Genomic DNA, 14,307 nt, shown 5'->3' with positions numbered 1-14,307 from the left:
TTTCTCAAGTGTATCTGCCAGTGCTGTACACAAACGACATTAGTGTGGTGCTTAAGTGAATCACATCTCTGCATCAGTCATTAACTATGAATACACATTTAAGTATGGGCTTCTCACTTTGCCTCAGCCAACCTTTTAAGTTTGGGAAAAAAGATCAACATACCTTTTGTTGAATCCAATCTTAATGATTTCTAAAGTGAAAGTCTTGCATCTGAAGAAAGCAAAAGGCAGCAAGCTGCTCTTAAGGCTAAGGGACACTTGTCCCAACTCTTATTGTGCAGGGAATCCATCAGGTAAGAACTGTGAACCCGTGAGCAAGTAGGTCAAAATGGACATTTAGGTTTGCTATATCCTTCATCAGGAAGCCAAGTAAACTTTAATCCTCTGGATTTATTCAAGTCATCTTTGGTGGATGTTATTTCTGTACCTTTTCCTCATATCCTGGAATTATTGGCCCTGGAGTTATTTCCACATTGACTGATTTTACAAGGTCTAAAGTGACACATACATTGTGTTCCCCTAAACTTCCCAAGCATTTATATGTGAGGTCTTCATTAATCCAGGTCTGAAACAAGTGTTCCCTAGCATCAGGGTGCCATTGATGTTATTAAGCCTTTATAGTACCTATTTTATTTCTACTGTGAGACAAAAATAATTTAACTGATCCTATGTAATCACGACAAGAGATTAATTAAAATGCCAAGATAGGAAACAATTTATTATAGAGAGAAGAAAAATTTCTCATCCAAAATATAGAAATCTGTACAACTTTGCCACAATCAATATACATGAACTGTACAAATTTACACCAGTTCATAATTTACCAAATAAAAGATGACTAACAAAGTTCACAAAATAGATGGTGGTTTGTGGAAAAGACTTTTACCCAATTAAGAACAAGGAAATTACAAACCAGACCTCCACTTTCTAAAAATAAGAAGTTTACTCAGTCTTAGAAAACTACAAGCTAGCAAATGTACAGATAGCTGGCTGGTGCTAACACCACAGTTCAGACAGTGTCTTTATATGGTCTTTTTAAAGCCTGTTGCCATGGCAGATTCTGATCACTTGCTACTTTTGAGGCCAATGTAAAGATCTGACCATTTCCCCAGGTCATTCTTACTATTTTATCTTATGTACATTTATACATATTTGTAAGTGCTAGGTAAAAGTCTGAAAATTAAAATTTCCAGTACTATGGTGTTCATAAGTCTTGTTACTGAGCTGCCAAAAATGCTAACAATTAATAAATGTAATAGTGCAAATTTACTCTGCAAGACCTACTGCAGAGAATCACTTTATAAATACAGATCGGGGTTGAAAATTGGTGTAGAAATTAAGTCAGGTGTCTTGGAGAAACTGACACTTCCTAGATCTTCTTACTCCCTAGCAAGCTGCAATCATTTTGACTCACAGGCTATTAAATCACTGAAAGGTACTGTCCAAACTATGGCACTGTCACTTTAAAATATACCACTCTAACGTGTGCCAGATCTTCACAGCTGTGACATGGTTTAAATTCCATAATCCATCCCCAGAGGTGCCCACCCAAAGTAAAAACCAAATTTATCCATCCATTTTAAGGTGATCCATCCACAGACTATATCTTAACCTGATACAGTCATCATATTGTAGCTTTTGGAAGGGCTAGTTCTGCCCAAGAGAAGTTCCTCCTTACAGCTTATTCTGCTGTCTACCATTTGCATGTTGGTGTTACTTTGGCTACCTCCTGCTGGTGCAGCTTCATACAGCACACAGATGGAGCCATCCTCTCCAATGCGATAGGACACTTCGTACGGGTCAACCCAGAGAGTGAGTTCGCTCGGAAGAAGCTGAAACAGTTCCTGACTGCTCAATCCAATCCGCTGTGCTGCCTGTCCAATGAGAGGATCCATTTTATGGTTGATCCGGATACATCGGTAACCTGATCCCTTGCATGGCTTTTCTGGGAACCAGTGGTGTTTATAATGTTCTATAAAACAAAAAACAAACATTATCCTCCTTAATTCCGTGTCGAAAGATGCACGCAGCGATTACTGGTCTCTTGCAAATTTCACACCTCAAGATCTTAAAAAGCTTGTTATTTCAGCATCAAATGACTCAAAAAATCATTATAGGTTTTATTTCTTAATGATTTACGTAAGTGCGATGTCCCTTGGGAAGCACTCGTACAAAGTTACTGTTTTGTGCTACTGTATAGAGAGCAATATCCACCACCAGAAAGGAGTAAAAAGCAACTTCCTAGCATTCAGAAAAACAAATATAAAAATACAGAAATACATAACAGAAAAACTCAAGAGCTTCAAAACATCATAAACCAGATAGGAAAAACGACCCGTTTCAGCATCCTTTTGAGATCACACCCGTGCTTAGTTTCTCACATTCTAAGAACACCCAAAAATAACTAGGGAGGAAACCGGGCAGCATTTACCGACTGACTCAAGCTGTATTTCACCACTGTTCTTCCCAGCCTGTTTTCCATGGCGAGAAACCAAGGACTTACCTCAGGAGTTCCATCCCAACCAAAACCCTATCGATCTGAGGGTACTTGCAGCCACTATCGAGCCCACTGGGAGGGCTCGGGATAACAAAACCCACAGGGCAATGACAGAACCCTCGGCAATTGCTCCTAACCGGGGCTCTGGGGCGGCTAAGAGACGCTTCCAGAAGAAAGGGCAACCAAGACTTATCGTCCACCGATGAATTTTACTTGACAAAAAAACCCAACTTCGGAGCATTTATCTTTATGGAAAGCGGGCGGTTTGAGCCCTTGGCGCGGAGCTCAAGTCCGGGCTGCTCGAAAGCTTTGTCTACGGAGGCAAGGGCTGTGGGGGGTGTGTGTGTGGGGGAGCTGCCTGCGCGACGCCCGAGCCCCTTTTGTTTACAGCCCGCTCCTGCCTCCCACACCCGCCGGGCCAGCTCGGCACGGAGGATCCCCGCAGGGGCCGAGCCACGGCCGCGGAGCCGTCGCCCCCCGCGGAGGGGCTCCAGTCCCTCGGAGGGGCCGATCTTTCCCTTTCCCCCTCTCCGGGAGCCCGCGGAGCGTGGTGTCGCCCGCACCACCGCCAGCCCCGAGCGGGCAGACGGCCCGCGGCGGAGGGGGGGGAGCGGCTCCCGCCGCGCCCACGCCGCCCTCACCTGCCAGCAGCTCCTGCAGGCACTGGCTGAAGGTCTGCAGCTGCCTCTCGTTCATCAGCCCCTTGGTCCGCAGGAACTTGGAGATGAAGCCCACGGCCGCGGCGATCTCACGTATCATGCTGGCCCGGGTGTACAGGGCGGGATGCATGGAGGCGGCGGCGGGCGGCAGCCAGCTCTCCGGGGCGGCCGGCGCTGGGACGGGACGGGCCGGGGCGCGGGGCGAGCGGCGCGGTTGGGGACGGGGGCGGCGCGGCTCTAACTGGGCGCGGAGCAAGCGGCGGAGCCCAGATCACATCCCGGGGGAGGCAGCCTCCGCCTCCTCTTCCTACGGCAGGGGGGCGGCGGCAGCAGCGGCGGCCGCGGCAGCGCTCCCCGCATTTCCTGCGGCGAGGGGCGAAGGGAGCTACCCGCCCTCCGCCGCCTCTTATAGCCGCCGCCGACCGGAAGTAGCGTCATGGCGCCGGGGGCGCGCCGCCGCCAATCCGGCGATCGCACCATCGTGACGGCGGGTGGCGGGGCGGGGCCAGCCGGGGTGGGTGACGTAATCGGCTGTAAACAAATAGAGCCGGGGGCGCGCGCAGGGGTCGGCGCAGTGGGCCGCGTGCCCGCGCGAGGGCCTCCGCGTGCCGGGGCGCGCGCCCGCGCTGCGGGGAGCCGCGTGTGCGGGGGCAGGGCACGCGCCAGTGCGGGGCGTTCCCGCGCAGGTTTCCGCGCGCATCCGCGCGAGCAGGGCGCGGCGCCGGCGAGTGGCGGAGCCGCACGGGAACCCGCGCGTAACGGGCGGGGCCGCGGCCGCGCGCTGTCGCCGGGGAGCGCGGAGCCACGTCAGCGGCGGGGGCGGGCGGCGCTCGGGGAAGCGGGGGCGGGAGCGGCCGCTCTGGCGCTCGGCTCGGCCCCGGCGCGCCGCGTCCTCGCGCCGGCGCCTCCCCACGCAAGGGCGGCCGCAGCAGGACAGCAGCGTGGGCGCTCCCAGACCGGTGGTTGTTTGTGCCCGCGGGAGGTGCAGGTGATGTGTCTGTGCCCCCTTGCCCTTTCTCGGAGCGCAGGGGTGCTCCGATGGCTCCGCGCAGTGCCCGGCGGTCCGGGAGCCGGAGCGTGATGCTCCCTCCCGTTTGTGAACCGCGGTGTCCTGCCGGGGAGCTCCGCGCAGAGCGAAGCCTTTCCCGGGCAGCCGGCGGCCCCGGGCCCTTGTGCCGGAGCAGGGCGAAGCCGCCTCACAGGCCGCCGGCCGGGCCTCGGCCCTCGCTCCCTGCGGACAAGGCAGACCACAGCGTCCGGCCCTGCCCGCCCGCCCTGCGCGTTCCCATCGCTCTGTGCTGTTGTCCCAGCTGGCCTGTCACAAAGCACCTGGGGGACTGATGTGTCAGCTAGTGACTGCCAAGAAGGGTGTCAGTCTCAGGCCTTCCGGTGCTCTGTCTCCCTTTCTGCTAAACAAAAGGGCAGAGGAAAGGAACGGCAGAAGGTTTCCGTTTGGTTAGTTTGTTTCGGTTTTATTAAAAAACACAAAAGCGTAGCTTCTTTGATAGAAAGCTTGTTCTTTCTCAAGGGTTTGTGCCCTGCCCCCTTGCAAAGCTTCAAGTGAAATACAGCCTGATATTTGCACGTACGGTTCTTACAGTCGACGATCAGAAATCAACCCAACAAAGGCACACGCAACACACCATTTCTTTTTCAATGAAAATAATTCACTAGTGAAATATATAAAAATCCGTGTGTGAAATATTTGAATAAAAGATGAAAGTAAGCCGATTTTTTTGCTTATCTGGTGTGAGAGATGTAACTGTACAATGGTTTTGACCTCTTCTCTGCACATGAGATCTATTCTATCTTAGGCTGCCAGCCTCAAGGGAAATTGGCAAAACACCTTCAAAAGATAATCCCAAGAGCTCAAACTCATAGCTTTACTGCATACTAAAAATGTTGGTGTGGGTTTTAGAGCAGAGTCTCATCCATTTTCCCCTTCCTAACTTCTGAGTATTACATTAACAATCATGAGCTGACCCTCCATTCTGTGAGAAGGGAAGAGCTGCCAACCTGGCCTGTGCTCTTGCTGCTCCTCAGGTGCCAGCCATCCTTTCTTCTCAGTGCTTCTGTGGCATATGTGAGGTATATCCAGGGCTGCCATTTCTGCTCTGTTCATAGGTTGGAAAGTGCTGTGCTCTTTCCAACCTTGAAGCAGCAGATGCTTCTCTCCCCCTTCACAGAAATGTCCACCATCCTACTGGAAGCTGTTGCTTACCTTGTGCAAAAGCGATGTTTCAGCATTGCAATTACACTGAAATAATTACTGGAAATACCTCAAAAAACAAAAAATAATGTCATGTTTGCCACCTTTGCCTGGACCTGAGCTTTTTTATCTGGGTCACTTTCTCATCTCTTCTGCTTAATTCCATCCAGAATCAAATGCTCAGAAGGATTTTTAGGAACTCTCAAGTAGGTAAGTAGTCTTATATAGTAGCACCCCAAAACATGAGGTTTAATGTCACCAGACATAACTGCCACAGACAGCAAGGCTGTTCACATTTGAATCACCCCCTTGAGCTGTGCTTTTAAGAACATAGTGTGGCAACATGTACTTCATGTCATGCTCAGAGGGGGAAAATTTAAAAGATACTTTTTTATTTTTTTTTTTTCTTAAAAAAATCTAGACCATTAAGGAGTTTCTTGCAAAGTCAATAAATTCAGGACTCTTTAGCAATCAAGTTTTCATAGTTCCCATTGATTCCAAATAACAGCATGTATAAAACAGTCTTCTCTGTGGAAAGGGAAAAATGCTGTGCGTACAGATCCAGTCCACTGGTGAGGAACGAACTACCTTGGTGTTCATTGCTTGCAGCCACCAAGCTGTTCAAGTGGAAATTCAAGGCTAAGGCTTGAGATGCCTGCCAGGAGCATCTCATCCCTATCCGTGGGTGGGAACAAGGTAACTGGAGCTGCTAATGCTGTTTTCCCAGTCCAGACAAGTGCATTTCCGTCTCAGTCCTATGGCAGGACAGCAAAGGAACAGCTGCCATTTCCAGCCTGTGAAATTCTCCCAAAGATTCTCATCTTTAAAGTCTGCAGGCTCTTAATTGATGAGGAAGACTTTGGCATGCAGCTCACAGCATCAAGCAAAGTCAACTTTTCTTGATTGGACAATAATGGAGAGCATCAAACAAACTAACCATACCATAGCCTTTTGCTGGTTTAGCTTCCTTCCAGTTGTCAGCATGTTTCACTGATCTACCATGCCACTCTGAACTTCTGTGGCACTTCCACATTTTGGGATACACTGGGTTTTTGGGTTCTTTTTTTCTCTGGCCAGTTCCCAGCTGTCTACTCCTGTCTCTGCAGCTCCAGACACAGAGGAGGCAGTTTGCCTGCTTAATAGTGCAAGATGTTCGCTGATACATAAATGACAGTGTGCTGAAGAAGATAAATGTAAATGTCTGAGAACTTATTCAGCCCATCTGATACTTTAAATGAAGCAGAGGCCCTGGGGAGAAAAACTAAAAAAGTGTATGTGATAATGTAATTAAAGACTGGATCATAATGGATATGCACAGAAGGGTTGAATTAAGGTTATACTGGCATCCCAGCTTCTAATATTTCCTAACTTTTAAGGAATACAATGCAACCTTTACAACATTTCTTTCATGTTGTTTTGGCAGGATGTGTTTCTTGACATTGGTTTGGAGAGAGCCTAGCACTTTGTGAGTTCTGTCATAATGGAAATAAGCAATAGAAATACACTTTTATCTGTGCCACACACGCACATACACACCCTGCAACTATTGCAACATGCTCTTTTCACAGCTTTTTCTGAAGGAAGCTACTGAGTGTTCTCTATGGCAAGTGAAAAGATTCAAGAGTTCAAAGGTGAAGAATTAGAGTTACTTGATTTTTAAAAAATTTGCTCTAGTCTTAGGGTCTGAATTAGTATATATTTGCTTATGAAAATAAATGCATTACATATTCAGCATGGATATTTTTTCCTGTTTGAGAACTTATTCTTGACAGAATAAAGAAATACGAGAAAGTGTGAAAGCGTTATAGGCTTATTATGTGGTATCTTATTAAAGCCTTTCAGTGTAGAAAAGTGTCAGGTCTCTTCCCTTCCTGTTTCAATTCTAGGTAATTTTTTGCATTGTTTGACATTGACCTAATAAAGAAGTAACAGTTGAGAAATAATTGGTATTTGTTTCCAAAAAGCAGTGTATATGCCTTAGATTGGCATAAGCTTTCTCTTACCTGTAAGCTGAAGAGTACTGGTTGCAATACATAAACTACAACAACAATCCATTCTATGTAGAGTTTAGTTTTAGTGCAGGTTGATGTTATTAAAATGCCACAGTATTTTCTTCATTTAACCAGTATTTGAAAATGTATAGGAAGAGGTTGCCTCTTTTAGTTTTTCTCTATGCAGAAGAAAGCTTTCCATGGGATGCTTAAAACATTTTTCAATGTTTTAGCCCTTTTCAGCCTTTAAATGGCACTACAGTGGCAGCTGTAATGACATTAAGATGCTGCTCCAGGAGACAGATGTAACCCAGAGTCCGTAGCCAGCCCTGCATGCCATGCTGTTCCTCAGGGGACCCCAAGGCCTCCCATCTTGTTGTGTAAAGTTTTCAAGGAGACACTCCTCAAGCTACAGTGGTGATATGGGAGTCCTCCCTGGAAAAACTTCGGCTCCATGGCTTGGTTGTAGCCAGAGACAGAAGTAGCCAGCCCTTCTCATTGAAGGTGAGTGCCCTTACCTGTCTTCCAAGGGGAATGTTGGCCCTAAGTTTTTTTCTCCCTAGAGCCTTAAGAGCAGACTCTCATTCCTATTGTATTGCCACTAGAAATGTTTGGACTTGAGCTCAGGCTCAGACCTGGGTTCAGAAATGTGATATGGATCCAGCCCACTGGCAAAGTAGCACTCTGCAATGAGGAGGGGGTAAGGGCTTTTCAGCTCTGAATGTAAGCCTATCTCTCAGCATTGCAACACTGCACATAACTGCTGCATTGGAGCAGTGAGTGTTTCATCCTGAAAGTGTGGGGGTGAAGAAGTCAGTCACATATTCTTCCAAAATGGAGAAGTCTCGCATCTGAAAGGATAAGATAGACTGGTAGGAGTCAGAGAAAGGGCAAAAGTCTGATTTGTGACCACTGGGAATTTCCCTCTCCCTTCAACATGCTCATGCTCACACGCAAACCCACACGCCTGCAGTCCACATTTCTAAATTGGTCTATCAGGCAATGAATTTTTCAAACCACTTCTCAAATAAATAGAGTCCTGTTTAAGCAAGTGGGACTAGTCCTGTAAGCCAGAGTCCCATTCTACAGTCCAGCAGCTGTTTAACAAACAATTCTGCAGGGAGCTCAAGAGGGGATGGAAAGACTCAGAGGGGCAAGGGCAGGCTGTCAGCATTTGCCATAACTATGGTATGTTCATTCCAGGAAATCCATCTCATGATAGCCTAAAATGAAATTTTAGCAAAACTTTTGCAAAACAAAGCAAACTTTGCTTCACTTACTCCATACAGAAAAAGATTTGCACTATGGGAGATAAGCTTGATTTCAAAGGGGATGCTCACTGAGAAGATATTTCATTGTGATGTGAGCCTCAGGTCTGGCCAGGACAGAAACCAGAATCTGGCCAGGACAGATTCAACAGAAGACTTTTCCTATGCTATTCCTTTGACTTCAGCAAACATGCAGCAGCATGCACATGTAGCAGATAAAAAGCAAATTCAGAACATAGTATTCTGTTTTGCTTATAAAGATGATTTTTATTTTTTTCCTGAATGGGCTAGTAGCAGTGTGGCAGCACATGCAACACTTGTTTTTAATAAAGCAATCATAGTTTGGATCCAGTAAAAACAAAAATTTAAAAAGATAATAGAAACAGATAATTTGAAAGCTTGTCAGTAGGGAGAACTCCTCACAACATAGCTATACATAATCATTATTACCCATTCAGTTTTTATGTTTTATAAATTTAGGAATGAAACAGGATAGAATAATCTAGATGAGATAAACAGTCATTCATTACAATCCTGAATAGAAGCTGTTAACAATAATATTAAAGTGAAAGTAGCTTGTAAGTGAAAAGAATGATTCAACCATTTGTTGTTGTGCTCTGCAATCAGATGATGTCATCTCAAATTCCAAATTTTTACTTTTCCTGTAGTTTTTTATAGTAAAGCTGTGACTGGGGGTGGATCATAAAGAGGTTTATAGTTCTCTGCTTCTTAGAACTTTATTTTTTCTGGCCTGCCGTGTAATTTTAGGAAGATCTGAAATAATTTCCAACAGCCTTGTCTGTAGTGGCTGCATTATGGGCTCTTGCACTGCCTGGTGACTGCCGTAGCAGCCTGTGTTGGTCAACACAAGGCTCTCAGTAACCCTATGGTCAGGCAGAGGAAAAACCAGGAAGTTATTATGATACTTTTATTTCCTGACTTTAAGAATTTAAACTGCCTGTAGATTGTAAGTGCAAATTCTATTCAAATACATAAAGATTTTTAAGAAACCAATATGTTGGTCCTGAAAGTATTTTTTTCCTTAGTATTTGAACCTTGTGTATTTCAATCTATGATGTAGTTAAAAATCTAGACATATTTTAAAAATCATTTAATAAACATCTGAGAAAAACCTTTTTCATTTATTTTCCAATGATGCCCTGAAAATTTCCCAAGCAGCTTTATTAAGATTCATTATTTGGAAATCAAACACACTTTTAAATTGGTGGCTCCTTTGGAGCAGTTACTAAGTAACAGCAACAAAACCACCAAAGCTACCTGTCTCAAAAATACATCAAAATACCAAAACGTGGAGACACTGTAATGATAACACTGGAGATTTTAGGGCATGTCTGCAGAGATTACAAAGGATATTACCTACTATGCACTTATTAAAACAGAAAAAAAAAGTAAAACAGTGATTATGATATATAGCTAGACATAAGCACCTGCCTCACTACACTCCCAACATCTCTCCACCGAAGTTGGGTGTGTGGGGTTTTTGGCTTGTAAATCAGGTGTCTCTGCATGAGTTTCATTTTTTGCAGGTCTGTCTTTAGAGGTCAAATTATTTCATTTTAACTGGTTCGGGGTTTTTTTTGTCCTTTTATTATGGTCAGTCTATCTAAATCTTGCATATCAATGCAGTAAATACTTTGGTGCAAGAACAGGCACTTATCTTTTTCCCCGCATTTTTTTCTAGCCAACACTTGTGATAACTTATTATCTTTACCACTGTCATTTGTAGTCATGGCACTGCTCCTGTTACAGCTTTTTTTCTCCTTGCAACACTATTAACTCAGGCATTTTAATCAGTCTCAAAATTCTCAGGACAAAATTAATATAATTAGTTCTCTAGGACAGATTTGGCAGGGTGAAAGAAGCATCACATAGAGAGTCTGTGTTATTACCTTCCTTTGAGCACTGAGAGATTTTCTGGATATTATCAGGTGGGAAAAAAATTAAAATCACAGCTACACAGTTCTTACTTGATTGTGTGGCTTTATATACAGTGCTGTTCAATTGCATTTACATGTGAACACTTCACTCATGCCCACGTGAAAGTGTAGTCACTCATCCCTTTAGCAGGTTTCTAGTGCGTGTCGCATGCCGAAAATTAAGCTGTTCGGCCGCTCCCCATGTGAGTTGAATTCTTTCCCCAGATGGGATGAAGAGCCCTGACCACTCAATAACTTACTTTCCTGAATTCAGTCATGTGAGTAATGTCCCTGGCAATGATGAGATTATCCTCATAATTGCGAATGAACAACGTTGTGATTTTAGGCCCCATAGTCCAAGACTTTGAAAGTCAGAGCTCCCACTGGTTTTGCTTCTTTCTTAGAAATGTGCCATAAACTGAGGAATTTGCTTGGTCCTATTCCTATAAATTCCTATAAATTCCCTATTCCTAACAAAAATACAAACAAACAAACAAAAAAAAAAAACAATTGAACCCCTCCCCTGCAAAAACCCAACCAACCAAAAAAAACCTCTTGTTTTTTAATGGTACTTTTTAGAGGAAACAAGAGTTATCAGATCATTTAGACAAGGATCCTTTATAAGCATGCTTGATAACACTAGGAAAGCAGGGAGAGAAGCCTGAATACAAGTAGAGATAGTAATCTAGTTATTTCACAAAAAAAGAAGGTTTTTTTCCTTCATTTTTTAAAGGAAATCAGAAATTACTAACTAAAATAGAAGCAAAAATCTTGACAACAGAAACATACACCACTATTAAATTAGGCCATCAGTTCTGACTTAGATTAACCACGTGTCTTAAATAGGCATGTGATGAAAAACAAGAAAATCACAGTTTTTTAATTAAAAAAAAGGGAAAAAATAGAGATGCATAGCATCTGTGAATCAAAAAATCCCAGTCTTTTGATCTATGTCTTTTCATTTTCTGCTTCCAACAGCACCTTCAGTGACCATTTTTCCCCCTCATGTTTGTCTCTGATGCATTTTCAGAGACAGAGGAACAAAAGCTGCTTGATACCCCTCTTACAATAGCAAGGAGATGTGCCTGGCTGTGTGGGAGGAGCCACTCAATTCTTCAGTGTAGTGCTGGGTACACATGCTTCAAGCAGCATTAAGTGTTCCTGGGAGCAGGGAACAGAGTGTTCCAGCAGGATCTAACATACAGGCAAAGATAGAAAGCCATTTTCTTCACAACTAGCAGTGCATTAATACATGATCCCAAGCTTGCAAAGGACAAACCTACTGTCTCAGAACTTTTTCTTTTCTTTTTCACATCTTAATTCACTTTTAAATTATTTAAGAGGGTTCTCTGGGCCTGTGTTTTGGTTTTTTTTTAAACATGATTTTTAAAAAATTCTCTGCTTTATGAAAGCCTGCTTATAAAAAATTACGTGAGACATAGCAGTTGCATAACACATCCCTTGAGGAACTTCATAAAATGTCTTTGCAGACACATTTTCCTCCCTTTGGGTTTTTGTGCCCCACAACTCAGCTAGCAGTCAGTGGAGAGGGAACAAATAGAAGTTCTTTTGAGATAACAGGGGAGAAGGGAGACCTAGAGCCATGTGTATCTACACTATGGAACAGGAGCACGGGGCTGTGCTCTACCAGAAGCAGGTAGAGTCCCACCAGCTGTCTCAGCCCTATTTGCTGCCACTGCAGCCAACTCATGCCCCAAAATGGTGCTATTTCATACCAAGAAACCAACTTGTGCAAGGCCAAGGTGGGGAATATGTGTCACACATTCCTTTCCCCCGTGTAGACATGTCTTTATTGTTTCCACTCAGTTTTGTTACCCTGGAGCTGTAGAATGTTTCCTGCAGAGTCATCTCTTCCCACCAACTCAGAGCTTCAGTCTCATCTACCAGGCAGCATGGTATCAGTAGAGCCATGCCAGAGCTGGTGATGTCACCAGGTGAAACAGAAGTGTTTCACCTAAGATTCAAAAAGCCCAAAACAAAACAAGAACAACAAAATTTCCCAATTTTCCACTTGTATGAAATTCTCAGATCTGTTCAAAGCTATCTCCAAATGTAGGTGCATACCCCTGGATTTTCTATATTGATATCAAAGTATAAAGACAATTATTAGGGATGTCCTGGAGTGATCATAAGAAAACTCCTTCGGTTGCTACAGTCCTAAAGAAAAATACCTGTCCATCAGTTACACAATTTCCTACTTTGCAAAAAAAATAAATTCACTAGTTTCTATAAAGAAGGCCTAGTAATAGCTGACGTTTCCTGATTGTTCTTAAGGTAGAGGAATTTACAGTAAGAAATAGTGATTTAAACCTGAATTTTTCATGTACATGTTTTAAATTGCTAGACTAATGCAGTGATTTCAACACAAAACAACCTTGGAAGGATAAACTGAGACATACTTTACTGCTTTGTTAATTTATACTCAACATTTCACCCAATGGACAAAAGTACAAGGATGAATTTCAGTTGCTCAAGAGAAGAGAACAGTAGTTACAACCCTCAGCTTAACACTGATGACGGTTCAATACATTGGGAAGTTTTCATGATATGAAGAATCACACTTTCTTTGGGTACAGGTTAAAATTTCACCTTTTGTTGGGTTGGAGTGCATTAGATAACTGTGGATCCCATTTCATTATTGATCTAATAATCTCAAATCTTTTTGACCCTGTGTTTGTAAATACCAGAAACTTGCTTTAGATTCCCCACTCCAGCCATAAAGCAGTTACAGACCACAGAAATGCCAATTTCATCAGTAGCAGTTTTAGAACAAAGGCAACAGCAGTTTTACTGCTCCTGATGAAGGTCAACACTCTTCTTTGTGAAGACAGATAAATAAAAGGTTACCTGTAGTAAATAAAGTTATGGATGGTCACATAAAAATGCAGTAATGTTGCTCATTAACTCCAAAGACTGGAGACCAAACAGTTGTTTAATGGAGGGTGCAAGAGAATTTTACGTGCACTCATTTCTGAAGCAAATGAAACAAAAGTAGTGGCATATTTTTCTTTTATAACTGCCATGAGTTTTCTCCAAGTATTTTTATAGTTATCATTACCAACTTCATTGATGATGTATCAGTCACATAACTCCTTGAAAGGAAGCTGGCCAGCCTATTTATACATACCTTCCTCTTCTGGAAGCATAAGGCCAACATATTGGTGTGCATAAATATCAGCTGTTCACTGGTGCATACACATCCCAAATCCAACATGCTCTCTTCTGGTGTCAGAGGAGTTTTGCCATGAAATTCTGTAGAAACATTTTTCACTGTGTTGAATGATTTAGGAACCTTGCCTTTAAAATTTACCAAGCCTGTTTTGTTTTTTTTCGCTTGGTGGCTTCTAATGTATTGACTGACTTTCATGCTTGTTTTTGTTTTGTTGGTTTTGGGGTTTCTTTCTCAGTTTTAACTGACAAAACATTCAAATTCTAGGACATAGATTAATTCCTTCTGGGAATGAGTTCCTTCTTGTCAATAGCAGAGTATTAGTTCAGGAGTTGTGGAGAGACAGAGTCCAGAGATGCTTGTTCAGAACTGTATCTTCTCAGTGGTCCTTTAACAGGTCGCTCTAAGGCCTGTGAATTGAGGATATTTGTTACCCTTTGCACATGGCAAATGGGTTTAAAGACTATCAGATTTATGGGAATAGTGAAGGGTCACTTAAAAGGTACTTAGACATATACATTATTGAAAAGCAATTACTTTTATTTCTAGGATGGCT

At 43.5% G+C, this 14,307-nt stretch overlaps 1 protein-coding gene across 1 annotated transcript; it reads right to left on the bottom strand.

Annotated features, from left to right (window-relative positions):
* Positions 1-691: 691 nt before the first annotated feature.
* On the bottom strand, positions 692-3,548 carry LOC131591609 (protein BTG1). Its single transcript, XM_058862465.1, has 2 exons — positions 3,139-3,548; positions 692-1,972 (listed from the first exon to the last, which is right to left on the bottom strand). Exons 1-2 carry the CDS (start codon positions 3,284-3,286, stop codon positions 1,608-1,610), a joined length of 513 nt encoding a protein of 170 aa, XP_058718448.1. The 5' UTR covers positions 3,287-3,548; the 3' UTR covers positions 692-1,607.
* Between the last annotated feature and the right edge of the window lie 10,759 nt (positions 3,549-14,307).

The sequence above is a fragment of the Poecile atricapillus genome, chromosome W (assembly GCF_030490865.1).
Source record: "Poecile atricapillus isolate bPoeAtr1 chromosome W, bPoeAtr1.hap1, whole genome shotgun sequence".
NCBI lineage: Eukaryota > Metazoa > Chordata > Aves > Passeriformes > Paridae > Poecile > Poecile atricapillus.
Note: the sequence above shows the minus strand (reverse complement) of the source record. Positions and strands in the feature narration are given on the sequence as shown.

Coding starts and splice junctions, on each gene's coding strand:
- LOC131591609 (XM_058862465.1), bottom strand. CDS start 3,286: ATGCATCCCGCCCTGTACACCCGGGCCAGCATGATACGTGAGATCGCC. Junction 1,973..3,138: donor CCTGCAGGAGCTGCTGGCAG/GTGAGGGCGGCG, acceptor TTTGTTTTATAG/AACATTATAAACACCACTGG.